At 37.6% G+C, this 23,074-nt stretch overlaps 4 protein-coding genes across 5 annotated transcripts; 2 read left to right on the forward strand and 2 right to left on the reverse strand.

Moving 5' to 3' along the window:
* Positions 1 to 1,513: 1,513 nt before the first annotated feature.
* On the reverse strand, positions 1,514 to 2,714 carry LOC101297328 (abscisic acid receptor PYL6-like). Its single transcript, XM_004293904.1, has one exon. The coding sequence runs from the start codon at positions 2,413 to 2,415 to the stop codon at positions 1,891 to 1,893; it is 525 nt and encodes a 174-aa protein (XP_004293952.1). The 5' UTR covers positions 2,416 to 2,714; the 3' UTR covers positions 1,514 to 1,890.
* A 1,547-nt stretch (positions 2,715 to 4,261) lies between these two features.
* LOC101297620 (cysteine proteinase RD21a-like) lies at positions 4,262 to 7,393 on the forward strand. Its single transcript, XM_004293905.1, has 5 exons — positions 4,262 to 4,794; positions 5,650 to 5,891; positions 5,980 to 6,117; positions 6,222 to 6,755; positions 6,906 to 7,393. The coding sequence occupies exons 1-5, from the start codon at positions 4,290 to 4,292 to the stop codon at positions 7,044 to 7,046; spliced, it is 1,560 nt and encodes a 519-aa protein (XP_004293953.1). The 5' UTR covers positions 4,262 to 4,289; the 3' UTR covers positions 7,047 to 7,393.
* A 3,750-nt stretch (positions 7,394 to 11,143) lies between these two features.
* LOC101297914 lies at positions 11,144 to 13,966 on the forward strand. 2 transcript variants are annotated; one of them, XM_004293907.1, is made up of 3 exons: positions 11,144 to 12,359; positions 12,462 to 13,394; positions 13,483 to 13,966. In XM_004293907.1, exons 1-3 carry the CDS (start codon positions 11,202 to 11,204, stop codon positions 13,519 to 13,521), a joined length of 2,130 nt encoding a protein of 709 aa, XP_004293955.1. In that variant the 5' UTR covers positions 11,144 to 11,201; the 3' UTR covers positions 13,522 to 13,966. The 2 variants fall into 2 exon arrangements, with proteins under 2 accessions (XP_004293955.1, XP_004293954.1); XM_004293906.1 differs by having other exon boundaries at positions 12,462 to 13,558.
* Positions 13,967 to 16,125: 2,159 nt separating this feature from the next.
* LOC101298396 lies at positions 16,126 to 19,584 on the reverse strand. Its single transcript, XM_004293908.1, has 8 exons — positions 19,433 to 19,584; positions 19,171 to 19,247; positions 18,101 to 18,569; positions 17,912 to 17,988; positions 17,799 to 17,835; positions 17,348 to 17,420; positions 16,944 to 17,259; positions 16,126 to 16,392 (listed from the first exon to the last, which is right to left on the reverse strand). The coding sequence occupies exons 3-8, from the start codon at positions 18,492 to 18,494 to the stop codon at positions 16,141 to 16,143; spliced, it is 1,149 nt and encodes a 382-aa protein (XP_004293956.1). The 5' UTR covers positions 18,495 to 18,569; positions 19,171 to 19,247; positions 19,433 to 19,584; the 3' UTR covers positions 16,126 to 16,140.
* Between the last annotated feature and the right edge of the window lie 3,490 nt (positions 19,585 to 23,074).

The following is a 23,074-nucleotide window of genomic DNA, read 5'->3' on the forward strand; positions in this document are numbered from 1 at the left end:
GCTGTATATGATCAGAGTTGCATAACTTTCTTTTATCCAATATTTAGTCTAATGGAAAAGAAAGGAAAGAGAGCAAAGCAGTAAGTTGTTCCCTGAGCTCTTCTGTATTTGATGTTCTTGTTGATGGCATAGCCCAAAAACACAGCTCTCAAATCAGTGGGAAAGGAAGCATAATATTCTGTGGAGGTTTGTCAAGCCTTGTGTGCCAGTGTTGTGTCTTTCTTGTTTTAGTTCCAGGCTGCTGGTTTAGTTAGTGAGATCTTGCAGTTTTTCTTGATGACCTATTGTTTTCTTTTAATGATCTTGTAATCCTTTTGTACTCTGTCCTATCTAGTGATAATAAAATCTATACTATCTTGAGTTTTCATGCAAACAGAACAAAAAAAGAAGCATACAATTAACATGCAAGTAATAATGTCCAAGAACCAACAAAGAATGCAATTGTAGTTGAGAGTTTTCCATCCTATTCAACTGAGACTCTGAGAGGCCTTAAATTTGACCATCCCTTCCAAATATCTGTTGATAAATAATGAAATATGCAAATGGCCTTTGACCAAGATGAAGTGATAATAGTCAATTTTTTTTTTGGTTATAAAGATAGTAGTCGAGTGAGCTACCACTTCAGGGTTAGGGAGCAATTTGTAGGTATGACTCCTCCCCAAGGGATGTTTTTCACAAGTTGGGGTTCAAACCAAGGACCTCCCATTACCAGGAGAATCCTTGCAGCGTCCGCCCCACTTGCAGCCTAGCATGCTTCCACTATACCAACCCCATTGGGTAGATAATAGTCAATTTTGTCTAATCCTTTTGGAATTTTTCTGGGACAGAATGACGGCAAGAAAAAAAAGAAGCATAGGGTAACTGCATGATAGCAGTTAGAAACACAAAGCTTTCCAGCTCCAGACCAAAACTTTGTTCTATGGCAGAGAGAGAAATGATAAACTTTACATTATAGTGATAAACTTGGGTCTGTTTGCATAGTATCCAGCAGCATAGACAGAGACAACAGAGGCAAAGGCGGGAGCAGAGGTGTAATTATCTACCAATTACATTTCTCCTCAGCTTACATATTCAGTTTGTTCAAAAGCAATATGATATGTATTATAAGTCTGTGCACTGAAATTGAGAAGTACAGTTCAAGGAGAAAGAAAACTAACAGATATCAGAATGTAATTGAAGAACTTCATCATCCCCAGTAATTTTATCTCTATATAAAGTTGCTAGCTGATCCACTTATTTGATACACTATCATACTAACAAAGATGAATCAGAAACTCTTGTTATACTTTGTTCTTGTTTGAGTTAGTAAGAAGGTACACTGTGGCATACAACATTGATTTTTTGTTTTTGTTTTTGTTTTCAACTCCATATCATAGAAACTAAACTTGCATTTCTTTATTGTTTAGTCATCTTCTTTGTCTAATTCCGGTGGCCACATATAGTATGAATATCTCACATACTGTTGGAAACTACTGCATAATATGAGCTAATTAATGTTGTGCCTGCTGGTTTTATTTCAGTATGATGGGGCTATCTTGGAGCAAATCAAGAGGCTGATGAAATGGTGTTACAACAACAGGTCTGTTTTCCATGAATTGTTAAGTATAGGAGATTTGGTTAAATCATTCACATAATTGAAAGATGAACAAACTTGTATATATTACAAATGAAAGATTGTCAATAGCTTAGAATCCGAAACGGACTACATGAAGTCTATTAGCATACACTACTGGAATATCACACATTTATTGGCAAGAAGTCAACAAATAGCAGCATAAGACTCAAAAACAACATGAACAATCACAAAGTGGCCGGATTAAGCAGCAGCAGGCTAGGTAAGATAAGAATGCTCAATAAAACCCTTTAAGCCTAGAAAATTGAGGTGGTTGATTATAATTTTTTACCAGCCATCTTCTCTGTGACTTTAGCCAACGACCTCAGGTTACATCCCACAATAGTATCAGCAAACAAACAAGTATCCTCCTTGCTACTCCCGTCCGGAACATCCACCACATACGACTGAGTCACCACCGTCTTTCTCGAGCCACCCTTTTCTTCTTCCTCGTCCTCTTTATGCAGTGTAGTGATGGAGCTATAGTTTGCAAGCTTGTGATCACCACCAACAATGCTGAAGTTCATGACATGCTTGTCGTCGTCAAGCTTGTCAAGCCTCTCCATACTGCTACTCCCCGGCAAGCCGGAGCTGACCATCACCTCACGTATGCTTCCGGCGGTGCCGCCGTCGCCGGCACGTATGGTGCAGCTCTTTATGAACTGCTTGTGGGCTTGAGGGTTGTCGAATTGGCGGATAATGGACCAAACTAGAGGGAGTGGTGCGTCTATGATTTGGCTATGGCTTGAGCCACACTGGTTTGGCAAGAGGGTTTTGTTGTGGTGACCATCTTTCTTATCCATCAGAATAATGAAGATGAAGATAGCTGAATTTGAAGAAGGGATTCTACTTCTAGACTTCTAGTTCTAGTTGATCTGGCTTAACTAAGCAAAACAAAAATTTGAGGCTTGGATAGATATTTATATGAAAAATCAGAGATAGACGGTTTCTTGTTATATGGCTCTAAATATCTTGGGACTTGATGATTTTGATTCGATCTGGTGCCTGGGCGGCAAGGCTAGGGGTTTTGACAGCTCTTTCCCTGACTTTCATGGACCAGCCTCACATGAAGCTGTAAGGATCAATCATTGTTTGTACAAGTATGCATGACTAGATATATGAATTTTTATTTTTATTTAAAATTATTATAACACTTACATTTAAGTTATAAAATTACAGACGAATGAGTGTAGACAATTCTTCCATTTAAACATATATATATTGTGAATGTAACAGATCTCTAAATTAACATAAATGATCCAACATAATTTAGAAAATCAACAATCTCGTTCTTCAGAACTGATAGTGTTTTCTTGAGCATATAGTATGAGTTTCGATCTTCATATTTAGAGTCATTGAACACATTTAGCAAGCAACAAAGCATGGTAGCAAGAACCAACTAGTGGCACTGAAATCCAACCTAACTTTTCTCTGCAAATATTGTCGAAAAAAAATAACTTTTCTTTGCAAATTGGTTAGGAGGCTAGGACTAGTAGACAGTAGGATTCATCAATCCTTATCCACACCCACAACTTCCACTCACCCCTTTTTTTAATTTTTTGGTCGGTTAACCTCTATAAGGTATAAATACAGAAATGAATTTTCAACCAAATAGTATTGAATTAGCTACACAAGTCCAAAAATGGTGATGTATAGTGTTGAATATGTCTACTAGTGTTGAATATGTCTACATATAGAGATGGAGATGGTGGACACTCTTTTGTGCAGGCTCCATATCCATTGATATAAACTAAAATGCACATGGACCACATATGTGAGGAGACTTTACTTGCATTGTTTGTTCATGGCTGTCCACAGTCCACACATTGTATGCTACAAAAATAAAACACCAGGGGACACTTTTGCTATATCCTCTTGGAAGATGCAAAATGTGCTCTAAATATCTTCCATCACAAGAACTTGGGCTTTGCGGGTTATGGGCCGGTCTCTACTGGGGTGGGTCGTTAACGGGCTTTCTGCCGCGAGAAACCACTGTAAGTGGCATCGTGGTCGAGTGTTAGGTGAGGAAACTCTCAACTCGAGTTCAATTCACCAGGATGTCAAAGTGATCAGGCACTATGCTGGAATGCATAGTTAGAAAAAACTTCAGCCACATGCCTGGCAGATGAGTGTGTTTCAAAGGTTATGGACAAGTATTAACTAGCTAGGTAAAGCGGTTTATGACCCGTTACGACTCAAACAGGCCTACTACCATTCTTGCAGGCCCATGGGCTATAACGAACTTTGTCTGTGGCCCACATATTGAGACAAGTCCATATTGGTAGGCCCAATTCCTTTTCCCTCTCGAGTCTCGAGTTGCTTGATTGAGAGGAGGGTTGAATGGTAGGTCACCTGCTTCTTCCAGTCTTTGACAGCCAAGTCAAAGGCGATGAACTGCAGACGGGTACCAACGCTCACCACTGGAACCACCAACAAATATTGGTACTTAACAAACAAATAATATCAGGCACATTTACATCAAGTTGCTTTCTAGTCCCCTTTGTGAAGCTAAAACCAGATGAGACTAAAAGAACCAACAGTGATTTTAATACAAAAACTTGACTGGTAGGCTGGGATGCTAGCTGGATAGTTAGTTGTTTCAACCTTATATACATTACAATGCAGATGGATCAAACCAAACCCAACTATCACCAGTGGAAACCCAGTTTAGCAAATCATGGGTTGCCACAGAATTGAACTGGCTCTTGCATTTTTCATCTGTGCATCACTAGCTTGCTTGTCTTATAGTCTCCCTACTGAGTACTCCATAGTGGGAAGTGAAACAGTGAACTTTCCAGCTGAGGAGAGAGTGGTGGAGCTCTTTAGGCTGTGGAGGGAGAAGCACAGGAAGGTGTATAAGCATGCTGAGGAGCATGAGAAGAGGTTTGAGAATTTCAAGAGGAATCTCAGGTTTGTGTTGGAGAAACATGCACAGAAAAAGGCTGCAGCTAATAAGCATGACACTCAGAAAGTTGGGTTGAACAAGTTTGCCGATTTGAGCAATGAGGAGTTCAGGGCGATTTATATGCCGACAAAGATTCAAATGCCGATCAGCAAAAGGGAAAGAATGGCGAGGAGAATGCAGCAGCAAGCAAAAGCAGAGCTGCCAAAGGATGCTCCTTCAAGTTTGGATTGGAGGAAGAAGGGAATTGTCACTCCTATTAAGGACCAAGGCAGTTGTGGTATGTTTCAATCACTTATTTTAGTAGTTAGTCAATACATTTCAACTCAGTTATTTGATAAGTTCAAGTACTTAGTGAGAGACCACAACTTATCATTTTTCCTGTAGATTGATTTGAAGGGTGAGGACAGATGCATATGCATCTTTAGATAGTTTAGATTCAGTTGCATCGTTAGTGCTCTAAAAAGAAATTGAAGAATAGGCTCTGTCACATAAACTTTATAATTAATTATGAACAGGAAAGGTAAACAAAAGAGGAATAGGAATTCTCAACCTTACCTTAAATTCAACCAGTAAAGGAAATGAGTTCTTAGAGAAAGCCAAAATTTTGATTAGTGTTCATCCTTCATTGACTTTTTTTTTTTTTTGTTGTGTGAAGATTTCATTGACCTTCTGGTATCTATCACTTTCAAAAATCAATTCATGATCTCAAACATCACGTAGTCACATTCAGATTTTAAAAAAGATGCTTTATTTCTTATAGAGCATTTTATGAGTTAGTTGTTGAAGAAATAAAAATGTTAGGTAGTAATACAAGGTCATTGACAAAAGAGAATATAGCTTTCAGACCTGGAAATATTATATCTGACAGATTATGTCTTGGTTTACTGTTTCATTGAATAAGTAAGTTTGTTAAGCAAGTGTGAAAATTATACGGCGCACCCGGGTGTATCCACCGTCCATTTTGACCCGCCAAAAAAAAAAAAAAAAATTAAACGGTGGAGATGACGGGTGCGCCGAATAGGCTCTCAAGCAAGTGATGGTGTACAATGTTTTACCTCTTCTTTCAATTTTCGGAAACTGCCAGTTAGTAGTTGTCACATTGAACATGCTAACTTTTATGATCTATTCACAGGAAGTTGTTGGGCATTTTCTTCCACCGGAGGCATCGAAGGAATAAATGCGCTGGTCACCGGAGACCTCATTAGCCTTTCGGAGCAAGAACTTGTGGATTGTGACACTACCAACTATGGCTGTAGTGGAGGCTACATGGACTACGCCTTTGAATGGGTTATTAGCAATGGTGGCATTGACACAGAAGCTGATTATCCTTACACCAGTACCACAGGTTTTGGTGGCACCTGCAACGTCACCAAGGTTAGCTTATTACTTACATAATGTAGTTGTCTGAGACCATGCTTCATCCATTTTCCTCTGTTCTTATTTGGGTGTTTCCTTGTATCAGGAGGAAACCAAAGTTGTCACCATTGATGGCTATACAGATGTTGAAGAGACAGAGACCGGTCTTTTCAATGCTGTGCTTCAGCAACCCATTTCCGTTGGTATAGATGGCTCTACGTGGGATTTTCAACTATACTCAAGTGTAAGTCAAAAATACTGCTGTTTAGTTCACTTCAATTGTTGGCTTTGATATCTGATATGCTACCTAAGATATTGTCTAACTGAAACTCATTATGATTTGATCAGGGAATTTATGATGGTGATTGCTCTGATGATCCAAATAACATTGATCATGCCGTTCTAATAGTAGGATATGGTTCTGAAAGCGGTGAAGATTACTGGATTGTAAAGAATTCATGGGGAACTAGTTGGGGGATGGAAGGATACTTTTACCTCAGAAGGAATACCGATTTGCCATATGGGGTTTGTGCAGTCAATGCCATGGCTTCATATCCTACCAAAGAGTCATCTGCACCCACTCCTTATCCATCTCCAACTCCTCCACCACCTCCTACACCTGTCTCTCCACCACCCCCACCAGTGACACCGCCACCACCAACTCCAGTGACACCACCACCACCCTCTCCTTCTCCAAGCCAATGCGGAGACTTCTCCTATTGTCCAGCTGATGAGACATGTTGTTGCCTCTATGAATTCTTTGACTACTGCTTCATCTATGGTTGCTGTCCATATGAGAATGCGGTTTGCTGCACTGGAACCGAATACTGCTGTCCAAGTGATTACCCCATTTGCGATGTTGAGGAGGGCCTATGTCTTAAGGTATGGAAACAGTGACAGTTTTATTTCAGTTCCTTTTTTTTTTGAAAGGCAGTTTCTCTTTGTTTGTGACACAAGAAAACCAAGTATTTTTGCATTATTAGATTCAGCCTCTGGCTAGTTTATTAACTTGTCACCCTTTTTGTTATAAAGAATGGCAGAGACTACTTGGGAGTAGCTGCAAGGAAGAGAAAGATTGCCAAGCACAAGTTCCCATGGACTAAAGTAGAGCAAACCGAGAAGACATACCATCCTCTACAGTGGAAGTTGAACCGATTTGCTGCAATGCGCTAGGCACCTATTTGTTTTCCGGTGAGGTTTGAAGGTTGTTGCTACTCTTCTCTATTTAAATTAATGTCAAGCAGTCATTAGTTGACACTGCTTTAGACAATGTTCTCGTGGACATTGATTCATTGAACATATGCTGTAAGCAAAAACCAGAAACGGAAACATTTATCAGAGGAAAGTGATTTTCTCTTCGTGGTGCAGTCAACAAAATAATTTGATTCATTACAGCAAAGTTTGGTGGATTCTTTCTTTTTCCAATCTTGTACCACAAAGTTGAAGATGGATTCAACTTATTATTGTCCTCACTTTGTAATATACCGAGTTTTAAGTAAAATCTTTGTAGTATTCATTCCATTCTTCTAAGTTTCTAACTGAACCAAAAATACACACCGCAAAATTAGCTGAAACAAAATCTTAAATAATAAAGGTAAAAGAACTTGGTTCGAGTGCTTATATATACAGCAAACAGCAAACTCATCTGTAACACTCTGAACTCCTAGGCGAGAACTCCCAATCTGCCTAGGAGTTCTCACCAATTAGCTGCTGGAAAGGACCTGAAGGTCTTATTTTAAAGGTGCAGCCAATGCAGGTAGTGGCCAAAAGCCCAAAACTATTGAAGCTGGATCAATAAACTAGATTGTCATCCCCTTGCTACTCTAGTTTCTCTAAGTTGTCTAGATGATCATACAGGGCAATTCATTGCTGCATTTTCCAATCTAGTTAAACATGCTAACCTCAGCTAAACAATGTGAGTATCTAGCTTCGTGATGGCTTGGATTTCCTCTACTCCCTCCAGATTTATAGTGTAATCATAGAAAGTGACTGCACTTAAGCCATTGGAGAGGCTACTGCCAGGGACTCTGCTTTGCTTGCTAAGCGCTTAACATACAATATGCTATGAAGCGTGTGCAGAATGTTTCTCAAAGTTATACCAAGGAATGATGACTTCATGTAACATGGAGCAAGAATACGAGACTCCAAGAATACATTAGGCCGGTGCACCTAAAACTTCAAGCAAATATCATGCCTCATATAAAGTCGTTAGTAAAAGGCATGTTCTCTAATCTCTACTATTATTTGTTTTTGTCGGCAAAGTCAATAATCTATATGATTATTTACTTTTGATCGGCCAAAGTCACGCCCTATTGCCCCTAACTTATTATTATCGTTATAGCAGCAGCAGCATTATGAGCTGCAAGCCTGCAAAAGCTATGATAGTGTTAATGTGTTATTGTTATTGGGGCAGGTCCAAATGTGCACACGCATCCCCATGTTCCATTGCAGCAAACCTGTTGACGGTGTTAGGATATATACCTCAAACTTCTTAGATTCAGAAGTTAAATAAGAAAGAGTTGAGAACACATAGTTGTGAGAAAAGAACTCGATGGCAAAGGTAGGCAGCTGCCAAGTTCATAATGAGCCTCCTCTTCCAGAGAAAAGTTTTCAGTTTTCACATTCACTGTAGAACCAAAAATGTTCTTAGCATCCTCCTCAAAACCGATTGGCAAATGGGAAGAGATATAATTTCTCTTTTAATTGTTACCATGGACTTAGATTCTGGTCTTATATATTGTCCAGTACTTTCCCTAGTGTGTGAGAACATTAATCCAACAAATGAACCAGTCATATTTGGGTGATATGAAACGCAGACAACCAATTCCGACAGTGAGAATGCAGCAAACTCAACACCATGAATCTTCTGGTCTGATGATATGACTTTGTTGGACGCTTTGATTGTTCTTCCATGTCTCGAGGGTTTTGTAGAATATGAATAGTCCAAAATGCAGAGAATAATCATCTAGTGTCAGAGAAACAAGAAGCCTGAATTGGAGCATTATCAGTCAATCAAGGTAATCAGAATCAAATCAATATCCAAGAAAACCATTTTAATATTGTTCCACAAGAAAGGAACAACAATCAACGGTTCAACACTGGCTATGGACTATGGTGATCTCCGCAATTAGAGGGTACTTTATAGGAAAGCATTTGTGTTATTTTAGTTTTGCTTGACCAAACTTTTTTCCCTTTAATAAAACTTCCCTATATATCTTGGTAAATCTCAATGTTTCAGTCATTCAGATTCTGCAATCTGCAAAGATGGAAGACAATTATTTCTTACTTAACTGTTATAAAACACAGAAAGATGATATTATTTCTGATTATTAAATTTCAGCAATAATAATTGAAATAGAACAAGGGAGAGTGAGTCAAATCATATCACATGCTTATGGGGCCAAAATGCTTCACTTCCACTATCAGGTTCATGAGACTTTGCATGCCTTCCTTTCATTTTTTTCACTACTTAGCTTAGACTCATAAGCCTACCTTGTTAGAAAGCAATCACTGTCTAACCATAAAATGATTGAAAATGATTCACAAGTGGTACATGGAGATGAAATCGTGGACTCAAAGTCTTTTGAGAAAATCATTCAGTGTAACCGACACGTTCAACTCAAATGTTATTACGAACTAATTTCAAAACTATACATTATGATTATATCCCTGTGTTTAAATACGTAAGATTTGATGAAATTTAAGTGAAATAACACTGTTTTTTTTGGTCGGTAACACTCTCTAATAATACGTGAAATTATTTATTATTTTTGCAAAAGTCCTATAATTTTGATAAATGGTTTTCGGGCCACTAGTCTCCCCACAATATTTGGCAGATTTCAACAGTTAAGAGACCTTGGATCAGTAACCATATCTGTACTCCCAACTGTATTGTCCGTGACAGCACCTCAATGCCCTCAATAAATAAAGCTTTCATAAATAACCCAGCAAGAATCAAAAGGCAGATAATCCATAGCAAGAAAGAAAGCTCAAGAAAATTTCAAAGGGGACCACTTTTGGCAGAATTAGGAAGCAAAATGATGGAGGCAGTGTACAAAATCCTCTGCAACTCCAACTCTGCATGTGTTTGGTTTTGGTAGTGGACTAAAAAGTTAAAAAAGCACACACTGAGCTTCTTCCACCTCTCTTTCTCTCTTGGCTTTTCTTTGTCTGCACTCATTCCCTCACTCCACGGCTTCATTCTTGGAGCCAAGCATCATCAGCAACACCCATCTCTCTCTGCCTCATACTCATACAGTGATAACTTGAGAGGTATGTCTCTTATCATCTTCTTCTTCCTCTTCAGTGAGCTTTAATTTCATTGATGGTTTTGATTGTACATGAATTATGAGCTTCATACACTTTTGGTTTGTGGGTAATTCTGGGTTTTCTGGGATTGCATTCTGGTGTTTAGTTCTTTGTTCTGAATTGGCATGGTGTTGAAATGAGAGTGAAACCAATTTGGAGTTCTCGCTTGTCAGTTTGTTAGATTGTATTGGTGGGATTTTGTTGTGAAAAGTTTCAGTCTTTTGTTGAAAAGCTTCAATCTTTGTTAAGCTGCAGTAGTAATTCTTTGGTTTATGGCAATTTGTCAGAGTTGGTGAAACTCAGCTAGCCTAGTAGATGAGATGAGAAACACCAATTTTGATTCAGAGTTTGTTAGATTGTATTGATGAGATTGTTATGAGAGTTTCAGATTGTTGTTGCAAAATTTTTTTTTTAACCAGGACGAGTAATTCTTTGTTTATGGCAATTTGTGAGAGTTGGTAAAAGGCAGCTAACCCAGTAAATGCTTTTGTGCCAGTTACTTGTTAGAGGCAAATTCACTCTGTACTTGCTTGGTTTAATGGAGAAAAAAAGATGCCAAAAAAGAAAGAATATGAAAATCCTGTATTTCAGTTTGGATTTAGTCTTCAATAGCCTCTTAAATAATGAAACTTTTCGAAAGTGTTTTCCTTTCTGGTACTTGCTCAATACAGCAGCAAAGAAACAAAACGTGCTTATTTGAGAAATTGGGTGATCTTTCAGGTACTAATTCCCATCAAAGTTTTGTAACGTTTACAAAGCTAATTATGCATTAGCTAAATCAGCAGATTCTATGGTAATTAGGATCAGCTATAAATCTTTTATACTTGGACACATCATAGAGAATCCTAGCAGAACATTCATTTTCGTGACTTAATGGAATTCCTTTCCTTTTCCAGAATTCATTCTAAACTTGGTTGTGAAGGTATTTACTCCCCTGTTGTCAGATATTGCATTTTGTCTCACAATTGGGAACTTTGAATACATATAGTCTGGATAGTTGGCTTGAATTCGAGATTGGACATGGAGGGGAGGAAACTCAATTTCAGTGCACCACTTCTGTCGGTGAGACGAATTTCTGCAGCTCCAGTGTCCACAAATGCAGACGCTGGGAAGGTGACTCCTAGGTTGGCTAATGGAAGACATACACTTCCTCCACCCAAATCAGATTTTTCTTTGGAGCAGGTAACAAAACCAGTTGCAGTTCCTTTTCATTGGGAGGACATCCCAGGAAGATCGAAGGAAGGTGAAGAACCAAAAGTTCAGTCTCAAGAAGAGGCTTCTGTTACTCCAAAACTTCCCCCTGGAAAGCTTGTAGATGCTAAAAAGAAACCTTTAGAGAAAGAGCAAGCTGATCAAAAGTCTATTAGACCCTGCTTGAAATCATTTTCTTCGACTGAAACTGCAACAGAAGTACAATGCTCAAAAGAGGGAGTGAATGAGAGAAAAGCCTCAAAATTTGAGGATGAGGATGATGTTTACTCTGATGCACATGAGATGCTTTCCCCGCCTACCGAGTCTTTCTCCATGAACTGCAGTGCAGCTGGCACAAGCCATTCTTATTCTGCAAATGTGAAGCCATCTATTGATCCACAAACTCAAGACTTCATGATGAAGCGATTTTTACCTGCAGCCAAGGCAATGGCTTTGGAGACACCTCATATTGCTATAAAGAAGCAGCAATATACAGCACCACTTGAACAACCAAGACAAGTCACAAGGGTAATTAGACAGGATACGAGTCCCTTACCTAATCAACAACGGTCTCACATGGAACTGGTGCAGTATGGCCAAAACAAGGAGGAAGAAGAAAGTGAAGGAGAAGAAGATGAGTATGATAAACCTGGTTACATTACACCAAAGGGTTGTGGGTTGTTTCCCCGGTTAGGCATAAGAAATTCTTTGTGCCCTTTACCTGTTCCGGCAATGAAGTCTAGGGCTCGGGCTCTCATGTCTTGCTCCTCTGGTGTTGCAATACCAGGAAAAACTACAGGAAAATCTAGTCGTAGTCGGTCTCACAGTCTACCACTGAAGCGGGTTATCAAGACTACCAATAGTCAGTCACATAGCCAACCACTTAACAAGGTTATTAAGCCTGCTAATATCCAGTCTCATAGCCAGCCACTCAACAAGGTTATTAAGCCTGCTACTAGTCATTCTCATTGCCAACCACTCAATAAGGTTACTGAGATACTTTCATTCAAATTTTCAGTTTTCTATTATTTGTTTGCAGTTCTAGAAGAAACATATTCATTGCTGACAGTATTTGTTTTCTTTTATTAGCGTGATCAGGGTGCTGCTTATAATCTCAAAGTAGACCGTCGATTTTATTCAGGTGAATTGCCAAGATTGAACAATCAGGCTGCTCAATCCAATCTGTTTAGGCACTCTGGTGAGCAACCAAAAGGTAGGTCATCTCCCTTCAGGCAATCAAGAAGTCCTTGCATATCCCCTTATCGAAATGAACGGCCTAAATCTCCCTTTACTGGTGGGGGGTTTCTTGGCGTTCCCAAAGAAGACAGTGTCAAAGCCAATAGTAGTAAGTTCAATATGAATGACAAAGTTGGTCACAAGTCTCAGGAGGTACTAACCCATCAAAGAAATAAACAAGGGCCATATACTGTGATCCCTATGATTGAGAAGACACTGTATGTGGATACTGTAAATACTACCAAAAGATCATGTAATTCAAGCTCTGTGTATACCAAAGAACGAGTAGACTCTGCTGTTGAGGACTTGAGGATCTTACTAAAGAGAAGTGGGATGGCAGAAACGTCTTCAGAAGAGTCTTTGTTTCAAGATATCAAATGCCTGACTAATTTTGAGAGCAATGGCATCTCAGAACCTGCAGTATTGGAGTCTGTCAAAGATAGCTTATCTTCATTTTCTGACATATCCCATATGAAAGGCCAAGTAGTTGCAGTGGAGGACTCCCAGCTAGGATTTGATATGAGAAGTGATGACATTATGAAAAATGATCCAGGAACTGCTAACACTATCGTGGTACAGTCTCCTATTCCCCCACCTTTACCAAAATCACCTTCCCAGTCTTGGCTCTCGTCCACTCTCTCTTCAATTCCTTCACGGAGTTCAGTATCCACTAGTACCAAAAGGCATACTAAAAGGCTGGATTCCAAGACTTCCTCCAGTGGTACCAAGTGGGAAACCATTGTAAAAACTTCCAATTTGCATCATGATCATGTGCGCTATTCGGAGGTAATCTCAACATCCTTCTTTGCCACTTTGTTTCGCCTAGCCTAGAAGTCATTTGTGACAAAGCTCTAACTTTTCCTCCCCTTGACAGGAATTGATTACTCATGTTTGTCAGCAACCTAAGAGTTAGATTTTCCCACTTCTTCAAAGCCTCATCCCTCTTTCTGAATAACAGGGTCTGGCCTATTTATTCTGTGGAGATTCTCGTCCCCCATTGTTTTTGATCATGATACCTTCAGAGAGCAATGTAATTTGGTGTTCTCAGTTTTTGCTTACAATTGATACAGCTTATAGGTTAGAAACAGATGGGCCAATTTTTTGTGTAATTGGTATGTATCTCTCGATAGTCGATTCCAATTTGTTTGGCTTCCTCTGATGTTGATGAGAAGGAATTCACTTGTGCTTTTCCTATTGATATGACATTATGTGGTTTTGAGTGGTTTGGTAAGGTTCGGATATATCACCCCAAAGATGTATGCATTTTGCAGTTTCAGATAAGCAACATAAAGCTAGGAAAGGTTGCTTCACTGCAATCATAGTTCTTAGTTTCTTTGTTTCCACTTCCAACCTGTCCTCCGAATCTGGTACATAAAGAAGAAAACTTCAGAAGTATAACTATAACTTGGGATAGCTTGTCCATGCCAAGAAGTCTTCGATCTCATACATGATGGATAATTATAGATGGGTCAATAATCCATACTGTGCCAAGCTCTATATTATGTTACAACTAGATAGTTTACCCACGCCTTGCCGCAGGGATATATTGCATATCACATTCCAATGTTATAATAGTAGATACAATCTATTTAATATAGCAAAATCACAATGAATAAAATCTCAAATGTTACAGAAATCTATTAGTTTTTGCATTATGGATTATACAGCATATAAAATCTCAAGTATTCGAAATTTAGATAGTATGCTCTTGGATTATAATCAAATCCACATATGTTCAAATTAACAATGTAAACGGTTTCGCTATCATAAATGCATGAAAGTTATATTTTACATCAAAAACTTGCACTTGTCAAAGATGATGCAAACTTGAATCTGGTGATCACAAAACATATGATAATCACATAATTGCTTTAGTCAAGGTCAATGTCAATAAGCCTATAAAACACCTACAATTGGAATCTGAAATTCAGATAAACATCACTTTGAAAAATAAGAAAAAATTACAAAAGATCATTCAGACACAATGAAGCCAAAGAATATCAGAGCAAGGTAAAATCAATTTTATTCATGAATAAAATTACTACAGTTATAAAAGGGAGACATGTTGAAGAAAATTACTATAGTTAACAAATAGTATTTTTGTTTAAGAAGAAAATGCTCCACCTATTTGTTAACAGTTATAGAATAAGACAGCTTCTACTTGGCTAAAACCACCACTATGACAACTCTGTAACAACATATAGGTAAAGACAATCACTCACTGCAACTATCCTGGCTGGGTTTTAGTAATGAGCCACCAAATTTAGAGAAAACCAAACTAATTCTAAAAATGTCAGATCATTAGTCATGCTAACAGCTTTACCTGACTGCTCCTGTTGATATTGAGATCTCCTGCATTAATCAATACAAATACAACACAATTAGTACTAAATAGTTTCACTCTACAGGAATTTAAGAACAATTTAAAGTGATCAATCTCCAATAGTTGCAGGCTCATTCTAGAACGTAGACCAAAGAGACGTTCAATCCTAAGAACACAAAACACTCAAAGGACAAAACATAAAAGAAGCTCACATAGGGACCAATGCACTTTGTATGGAGCTACATCTTACATATATTGGTGAAAGCTCAATGCGATGAACCAAGATATTTGATGGCGTATTCATGAGAGAACGAAGTTGAGAAGCAATACCTTGCGATTCATAGTAAGAAAGGAGAAGAAAAGGGTTTAACTATAGATTGATTTCACAGCAGAGAAGAACGAAGTTGAGAAGCAATACCTTGCGATGGTGAGCTCGAAGTTTCAAATTGACCAAACCCAATCAAACTCAGCAAATTGCAGAATCCTACCGATAAAAAAAGTGAGAAATCACAGCCCAGATCACAAATCAAAAGCAAAACAAAGGCAGAAGCAACAATACAGAAATCAATTCGGAGATTAAGATATATGAAAAATACCCAAATTTTCAGGTCTCCAGATTTATCCGAGTTTGATAAAACTCTTCCTTTTAACAAAGGAAAATCGGTCACAAAACAGAATAATAGTAAAAGAGATGAAACGAAGCGGCGATATTCTCTGAGATGCAAAGATAGAGAGACGGGAGAAATAAAAATAAAGGAAATCTGAAGAGGCAAGATCGATCTGGAAGATTCAGGAGGCAGAAAAAAAGTCAAAAATGGAGGGCAAAAAAATCTTTGGCAAGAGAGAGCCTATCTAGAAAAATCTAAATTACCTGTTTCAGAACCAAGAAAAAAACGTTCACTGTTGTAGTGAACAGTGTTTTCATTATACCCTGAAAACACATTGTTCACATACTTATGAACAGTCGACCAACAAATGTTATATAGGTGACATTAGTAGAGTTAGCGAGATATATATCTCACTCATTTTGCCAAAGAATATCTCACTCATCATTATATATACTTTATAGTATATTTTCATCATATAGTTGAGAAACTCAGGCTCAAAATGTTGCCTGGCTACAAGGTTGTTTACATTACTGTGATTAATCCCAATTTCAGACAAGTACTATGTCGAGGATAGTTGACGATATGAACTGGACTAATAAAATTAAAGAGAAAGGGAAAGCTTGGTGCTAATAGTTTCTTGTTTGCTATTCATGTCTTCGAATTGATGATCTTTGCAATGTTGTGAAGTTTCTATAACTCCTTCCGCAATTTCATAACGTTCTTCTTCATGACTAACCGTCTGATGATGCTGATGAGTCTCGTCACTGATCTCCTTCCCAACTCTTTGGCTCTGTAGACCCAACTCCAAATGAGGCATCCATTCCTTGTACTTCGAAATCTTTTCTTTGTTCCACTGAGAAACATTAACCACATCATTCAAGAACAGCTAAGGATATGGGTGTGTGTGTGTATATATATATATATATATATATACAGTCATTCTCAGGTGCGGATGTCCGCATTTATTTTTACGGTGCGGATTTCCACTTTACACTCACTTTTCAATCGAATTTTCACATCTCCACCGTCTAGTATTTAGATACTAATGTATAGATCATCTCTGTAAAATTTCAGCCAATTTAGTTATCATTAAGACACTCAAAACTGCATTTTTCTGTTATAAACATGAACGGTTCAAGTTCGACAGAATTATGTTCATCCATTGGTTTAATCAGTTTGAGTGTCTTAATGATAACTAAATTGGCTGAAATTTTACAGAGATGATCTATACATTAGTATCTAAAGACTAGATGGTGGACATGTGAAAATTCGATTGAAAAGTGAGTGTAAAGTGGAAATCCGCACCGTGAGAATAAATGCGGACATCCGCACTTGAGAAAATATATATATATATATATATACACACACATATGAATTCATTTTACATGATACAAAATTACATACCTCAAGCCTAAATGGTGGTTCGCATTCTTGTTTATGGCTACCGGAATTGCTATGACCTTCAAGGCTCCAACAATGTAGATCATAATCTTTTGGTCTTGTACCTTGTGTATTGCTTATCATATGATGCAATATATCAGATCGGGACGAGCCATTATGAAAATTTGACCAATTGATAATGTTGGAAGCAAATCTTCTGCCCCTCCAGCTTTTGCTAATGCTTTGTAATCGGCCAGGGTTTATGGGAGTGCTTGTATGATGCAAAGCTTTGTTAAAATTGTTCCCTCTTACGACTTCTTTCTTTGTCAGAGAATTTGATCTATCATATACAACAGCATTAGAGGCAATCAAGTACATACAAAGAGATCAGCTAGAATTAGGAAAGTAGATTATGCATGTATGTATACCTCGGAACGAAGTTAGGTATGTGATCCCTTGATTCCCTTCCATCCATGTAGTCGTAAGTTTTGACAGATACTACTGTATATTCACAGAAGAAAGTTGCGTGAAACTGAAAGAATACAAAACGAAGAAAAAGAAAATCATAAGTTTCATACCAGCAGCAAAGAGGCTTACTCATGATATATATGTGGAAACACTCTTTGGAATTCAACTTTTTTTGGTTCATTTTTATGTGTAAATCTTGTGCTTATTATGTCTAAAACTTTGTAATTCTAAATATGAATAATCTCTTTTGAACTCTTGATGAACTCCAAATGATAAAATAATCTCTTTTGAACTCTTGATGAACTCCAAATGATGTCGTCTAGCTTTAACTTGAGAGTACACAATCAACAGTAAAAATTAAAGACCGGTACCGTATAGGAATATATAGGAATGTGAGAGATCAAACTTTACCTTGACCATCCCCATCAAGCTTCTTACTTCGATACATCTGAAAAAGGATAATACATGAATATTCGAAGACATTAGCTGGGAAAATGAAGGGAAACTTATCATAAGATCACCACCTGCAAGTGACTCTTTACGTGGGAAATGCTCAGTCCTCTCACATTCATTAGCTGAAGAACCAACTTGGGAGTTGCTCCTGTATGCATATATATGTACGTATAACCATCAATAAGTAAATAAGAGCAAAACAAATCCGTGTCAAAAATTAAGGAAGTCAAGTAATCTCAAAAATCTGCAAATTAACTTACTCTCTTGCCCTCCTAGTAATTCCAGAGCATGCAAAAAAGAAAGATGGAGTTGGGGTGTCCACCGGAGACGAGGTAATTTGGATCGTACATATGGCCTTACTTTAGCCCTAGAGCTATTACTAATAATATTAGCTGCATTATTCATGTTTTCCTGTGCTAGGGCTCTTCTTTCATCATTTCTAACTGAACTAGGTTCATGATCAGCCAGGTTAGTAACGCTGGTATAATTGCTATTATCATTGTCGCTATTATCGCTAACATCTTCATTCAGATCAAAGGATGAGCATTTCTGGGAAGACTCCACCGATATGTTTTCTGCTTGTTCCTCACTAATCTTGTCAGTCTTTCGTTTTTGATCACCAAGGTCACCAATTAACTCCAGCTCATTCCTCATGGCACCTGTTAGTCTGTTACAACTTATGATTCCCAAGACGCACGCTGTTTCTTCCTAACCAGGTGATTAAAATTGCTGAAAATGAAAAAGATTAAGTACGTTATCAGTAAAAATCTTATCACACTAATGACTAATTACAACAATGCTTGTGAAATTTATGTGAATGATCTTTATTCCCTAATTTTAGACATTGCAAACTTGGTAAGAAGAAGCGACCAGATCGAATAAATTATTTAAGATTTAATTTCCGAACCATTTAAGAATCAAATAATTGATGTAGGAAATTATCGAAAACTCAAGAAGGGAATTTATGATTCCAAAGAAACAAGAGTTTATCCACCAACATGTTAAGGATCATCTCAGTTTCAGGATGGAATCGATAACTTGAACTTCAACACAAAATGAAAGACATGCATCAAATTATTTATTATTCCATTATTCATGATTAATTTAATTCTCTTTACCATGTGAATCTGGATTCATGGAGCTGGCCTGGAGAGAAAGATATCAGATAGGCTAATTAATCTGATACAATAAGATCGGTTATCTAGCCAGCACAGCTGGATCGAACCTCAAAGAAGATAAGAAACTATAGCGATATATCAAGGCCGGGGATAGTTTTTCGACTTCTTCTATCCCCAGTTAGCTCAATACAAACCAGTAGTGGTGAAAGTACCTGCTGCGTGCCTCAATCCTTCTTGCAATTGATCAAACAGTTTGCTGGCCAGCCCAATTCTTCCATGCGGTATACAGCTGAGAACGAAATCGATCAGTCAAGATAAAGATACTGCTAGGTTTATTGTTGACAGTGGAAATGAAGTCCTCCAAGTGCAGGGATACCCTATGACTTTGAAGGTATAACCATGGAAAACAAGGAATTTTGGTCGAGCTTTTAATAAAATACCAGCATGCATATACATAGTAATATATATACTCACATTATTTTTGGTCGATCTGTCTGTATATATGGGTAAATAAGATCATATGCGACTGATTGCTCCCTTCGGATTGTTGGAGATCATGTGACCACACCTTAGCTTTAATTCTTCATCTTCCTCTTCTTCTTCTTCTTCTTCTTCGTCTTCTTCTCGATCTCCTTTTTAGTTTTCACACCTGAGATCGAGTTGTCCTTTTTAATAACCAGCTGCTTTGTATGTCTCTGTGTATATAATGCTCGTGATTATCTTAATTGTTTTGTACTTGACCTCTGCGGAGACTCATCTGCAATCTATTGGGTTTATTTAGTTTATAATCAAACTCTTTTGTTTTGTGCAGCAAGTTTCTTTCATCTTGATTAATTAGTGTAATGATCGAATTAACAAAGAGTGGGGTCTCTTCTGTGTCATCAGTCTTCTCTCCAGTCTCAGTTTCTAATTCCTACCTAAAATCGGACTTTTTTCCAGTTCCAACATGCACCTGTTTTTCTGCTGCCCGTCTCAAGTTCTTCGATCAATTAATACAGCTCAAAGAATTATTTGGTGTCTCTGATGTCTACGTTCTTTTTTAAGAAGGAAAAAAAAACAACTTCCGAAACTATGAAATTCTTCACATATTCGTGTGAAGAATATATATATTGATATATATGAAGGAAAAAACGACATTTTTCCCCCTGTATACGGTAAAATATGTTTTAACATATCTTCACAAACCAAGAAGTACGAGATTGCTCCTTTCATTTTGGTTCTAATTAACTACGTACGTGTTAAGAAAAAATTCTTCATTTTGGTATAAGACGTTTCAATGGAGTCACTAGATTTTGAAGGGCCATTGCATGATTGTATGTTGAGTGTGAATTCTTTAAAATGATTAATTATTCTCGAGAACAAAGGATTAGTCAATTTTGGTGGGACTTCATCTGCATGGAGCGCCTCCCTTTAGGGAAAATTCTTCTGTACCGTATTTCCCTTTAGTATATAGAACAGAGAAATAGGCATGGATCATTCTCTCGTATATATATATATATATATATATATATATATATATATAACGTATTTCCCACTGCAGGGCAAATTATTGGTTTCAGACTCTTCTCTTTCAAGATCACTTTTAACAAAATGAAGTATCGAAGAAATTGAAACCATATATAAGGGCTACAAATACCAGTTTTTTTTATAATACTGCGTACCAACCAAGTTATAAATAAATGATGGGCAAAAAATCTGCTATCAATATCAGCGGTTGATGTTGGGATATATGTAGATATGGCTGAACTTGGACACGTACGTTACTATACTATGAAAGAAATGAGTAATGACAGTATGTTAGTCCTACACCGATCGATCTGTATAATCGCAATTCATGATCATCTTGTGAGTCTGGTACACCTATCTACCAATTTGACTAATTAAGGGCACTTCCTTTAAGAAGAAGTATATATATATGCGATGGGAAATGAACTAGCTAGAAGCATTATGACTACCAACTTTGTTGACTAGTTACCCCAATTAGGCATGTTCGAATTCGTTTATGTTGTCTAGTACTTGTTAGAGTCAATTTTGTCACTGTTTCATTACCCTAAGTCCCTAATAGATATGCGAGGAGCAATATCAATAAATCAGAATCAGAATTAATCACTGCATGCAGACGGGGAATTGGAGACTTGTCTCCGATAAATATCTATAAATTGTGTTCATGAAATGGTTCAACCTGTTCAATATTGTAAATTGCCGTGGGTTTTTCCTAGCATCCAAACTGGTTTACCTTTGAAGGCGCTTGGTAATCTTATTCGACAAGTTCTATAGATCGACCAGGTTAAAAGAGGAACCCCAACCTAGCTAGGAAAATGAATTCAACCATGCATACACATTATGTGTCAAGATTAGTTCATGATTGAATTACAGGCCAGCTAGGATTGAGATGAAAAGCACTTGCTCTTTTGTCTTCTCGTATATATGCATGGGAAGTTGACAATTTCAATTTCTTTTTTGAAGTAGGAATTAAGAATCTTTCGACTACTATATAGCTAGTTCTCTATTATTACAATGTAGACGTCCGACCTATGTAGCATCTGATCACACTATGCAAGATCATGGTGTATGTAACTAATCGGGATAGAATATAGTTAAATTAACGATAAAGGAGAATCATGTCTGATTATACTATTGTAATGGAGTTTATTAATTAGTGTTAGTGATGAATCTCTGGGTATTACTCGATCTGTTTGTTTGTTTCCTATGATTGCTGGAAGAAATGCATCATCTAGCTCAAACTTCTTTATGGATTATTTGGGAGTCGATCCATCATTGACTAACTGGAGAAAGAGTGAACACCGTTCAACGATGGAACGTGTTTTGGTTTCACACAGTTCCTTATAATTTAAGGACTACAAGAACAACAGTGAACCGATCGACTGCAAAGTTGTTGGTATTCTAGGATCGATGATGCTTAGTCAATCTCAATGAGTCAATGTAATTGATAATAGATAGATATCGATCATCGATGTACAAGGTCCTGTAAATTGTAGCGGAAGACCTTGATATCCGGATGTGATTTTCTACTCCATTGATATAGGATTTGAATCCAAATCATTCCATGTAAAGGTTAGATATATAGTTAGTGATCGACTCAACTATCTGCTCATTTTAAAGTTCATAGCAGATGCTACTTGATGTACGTAGTTTAGAGTCTTGCTGATACTTACACTTTGAAGGTTTTGTTATGTCCAAGCTGCAACATATATCTATTACACGGATTATATATCCAAGAATTCGATTCAGATATTATAAAACTCAATAGTTCCCTTCTCCAAGTTTGTTTTTTCCTTCCAGCTTGCAGATGATGATGATACAAAGAGAATCAAAATGAGCATATGAAATGTTGGGCAGATGATCGGCACCACCAACATGGGCAGTGCATCTTATGAGAGACAAACATTCTGACAAAAATGTGTGGAAGACAAGAATTGAGAAACAAGTAGATCGATTAGTTGACCTTCTTCTACCATCTGTTTCTTCTCTCTTCTCAAAACCCTAGCAATACTGTACTATTCCGGTCGACGCCCTATCGATCTGAATTGGGCCTTATCACTTTAAGCAAAAAATGTACCAGATATTTAGTAAGCCCCGATTTAGTAATCATGAAATGAGACTGGATCATGGCAATGGCCCATATGTAAATATACCTCTCAGTCAATGCAACTAATAAACACCTAATCAAGTGTGGGTTTCAGTTCGAGGTTTATTTTCAGGTTTTGGTGGCCAACGATTTCCATGGTGAATGTCTTAATAATGACCTAATTTTCAACTACTCTTAGCAACTATGATTAGAACTTGGTACTAGAGATCAGTAATTCAGTATACCTATAATGATTGATGGCAGCTACACTACTAGCAATGAGCTCGATCTTAATGTCTAATCAAGCTCCGATTGTCCCACAATGCATGACCAGCTACACCGTGAAATGATATAAAGTGTCATTACTGGCATTATTCTAAATCTAACTTATCAGCTACCCTATACTCTCAGGAATTGCGCTAAATCTAGCTTTATTGTTACAATATTCTAACCAAAACCATCAAGGTGTATGGATTGTGTAATCTTTTTGGTCCAATAGAAACAATACTACCTAGAGTGTGATCTAG

Source organism: Fragaria vesca, linkage group LG3, assembly GCF_000184155.1.
Source record: "Fragaria vesca subsp. vesca linkage group LG3, FraVesHawaii_1.0, whole genome shotgun sequence".
Classification (NCBI taxonomy): domain Eukaryota; kingdom Viridiplantae; phylum Streptophyta; class Magnoliopsida; order Rosales; family Rosaceae; genus Fragaria; species Fragaria vesca.

What these genes read in the sequence shown, in the direction of transcription:
- LOC101297328 (XM_004293904.1), bottom strand. Translation starts at nt 2,415, where the DNA reads ATGGATAAGAAAGATGGTCACCACAACAAAACCCTCTTGCCAAACCAG.
- LOC101297620 (XM_004293905.1), top strand. Translation starts at nt 4,290, where the DNA reads ATGGGTTGCCACAGAATTGAACTGGCTCTTGCATTTTTCATCTGTGCA. An exon ending in TAAGGACCAAGGCAGTTGTG is followed by an intron (nt 4,795 to 5,649) that starts GTATGTTTCAAT and finishes ATCTATTCACAG; the next exon opens with GAAGTTGTTGGGCATTTTCT. An exon ending in GCACCTGCAACGTCACCAAG is followed by an intron (nt 5,892 to 5,979) that starts GTTAGCTTATTA and finishes TCCTTGTATCAG; the next exon opens with GAGGAAACCAAAGTTGTCAC.
- LOC101297914 (XM_004293906.1), top strand. Translation starts at nt 11,202, where the DNA reads ATGGAGGGGAGGAAACTCAATTTCAGTGCACCACTTCTGTCGGTGAGA. An exon ending in ATTGCCAACCACTCAATAAG is followed by an intron (nt 12,360 to 12,461) that starts GTTACTGAGATA and finishes TTCTTTTATTAG; the next exon opens with CGTGATCAGGGTGCTGCTTA.
- LOC101298396 (XM_004293908.1), bottom strand. Translation starts at nt 18,494, where the DNA reads ATGAGGAATGAGCTGGAGTTAATTGGTGACCTTGGTGATCAAAAACGA. An exon ending in ATTACTAGGAGGGCAAGAGA is followed by an intron (nt 17,989 to 18,100) that starts GTAAGTTAATTT and finishes ATATGCATACAG; the next exon opens with GAGCAACTCCCAAGTTGGTT. An exon ending in ATACCTAACTTCGTTCCGAG is followed by an intron (nt 17,260 to 17,347) that starts GTATACATACAT and finishes TGTATATGATAG; the next exon opens with ATCAAATTCTCTGACAAAGA.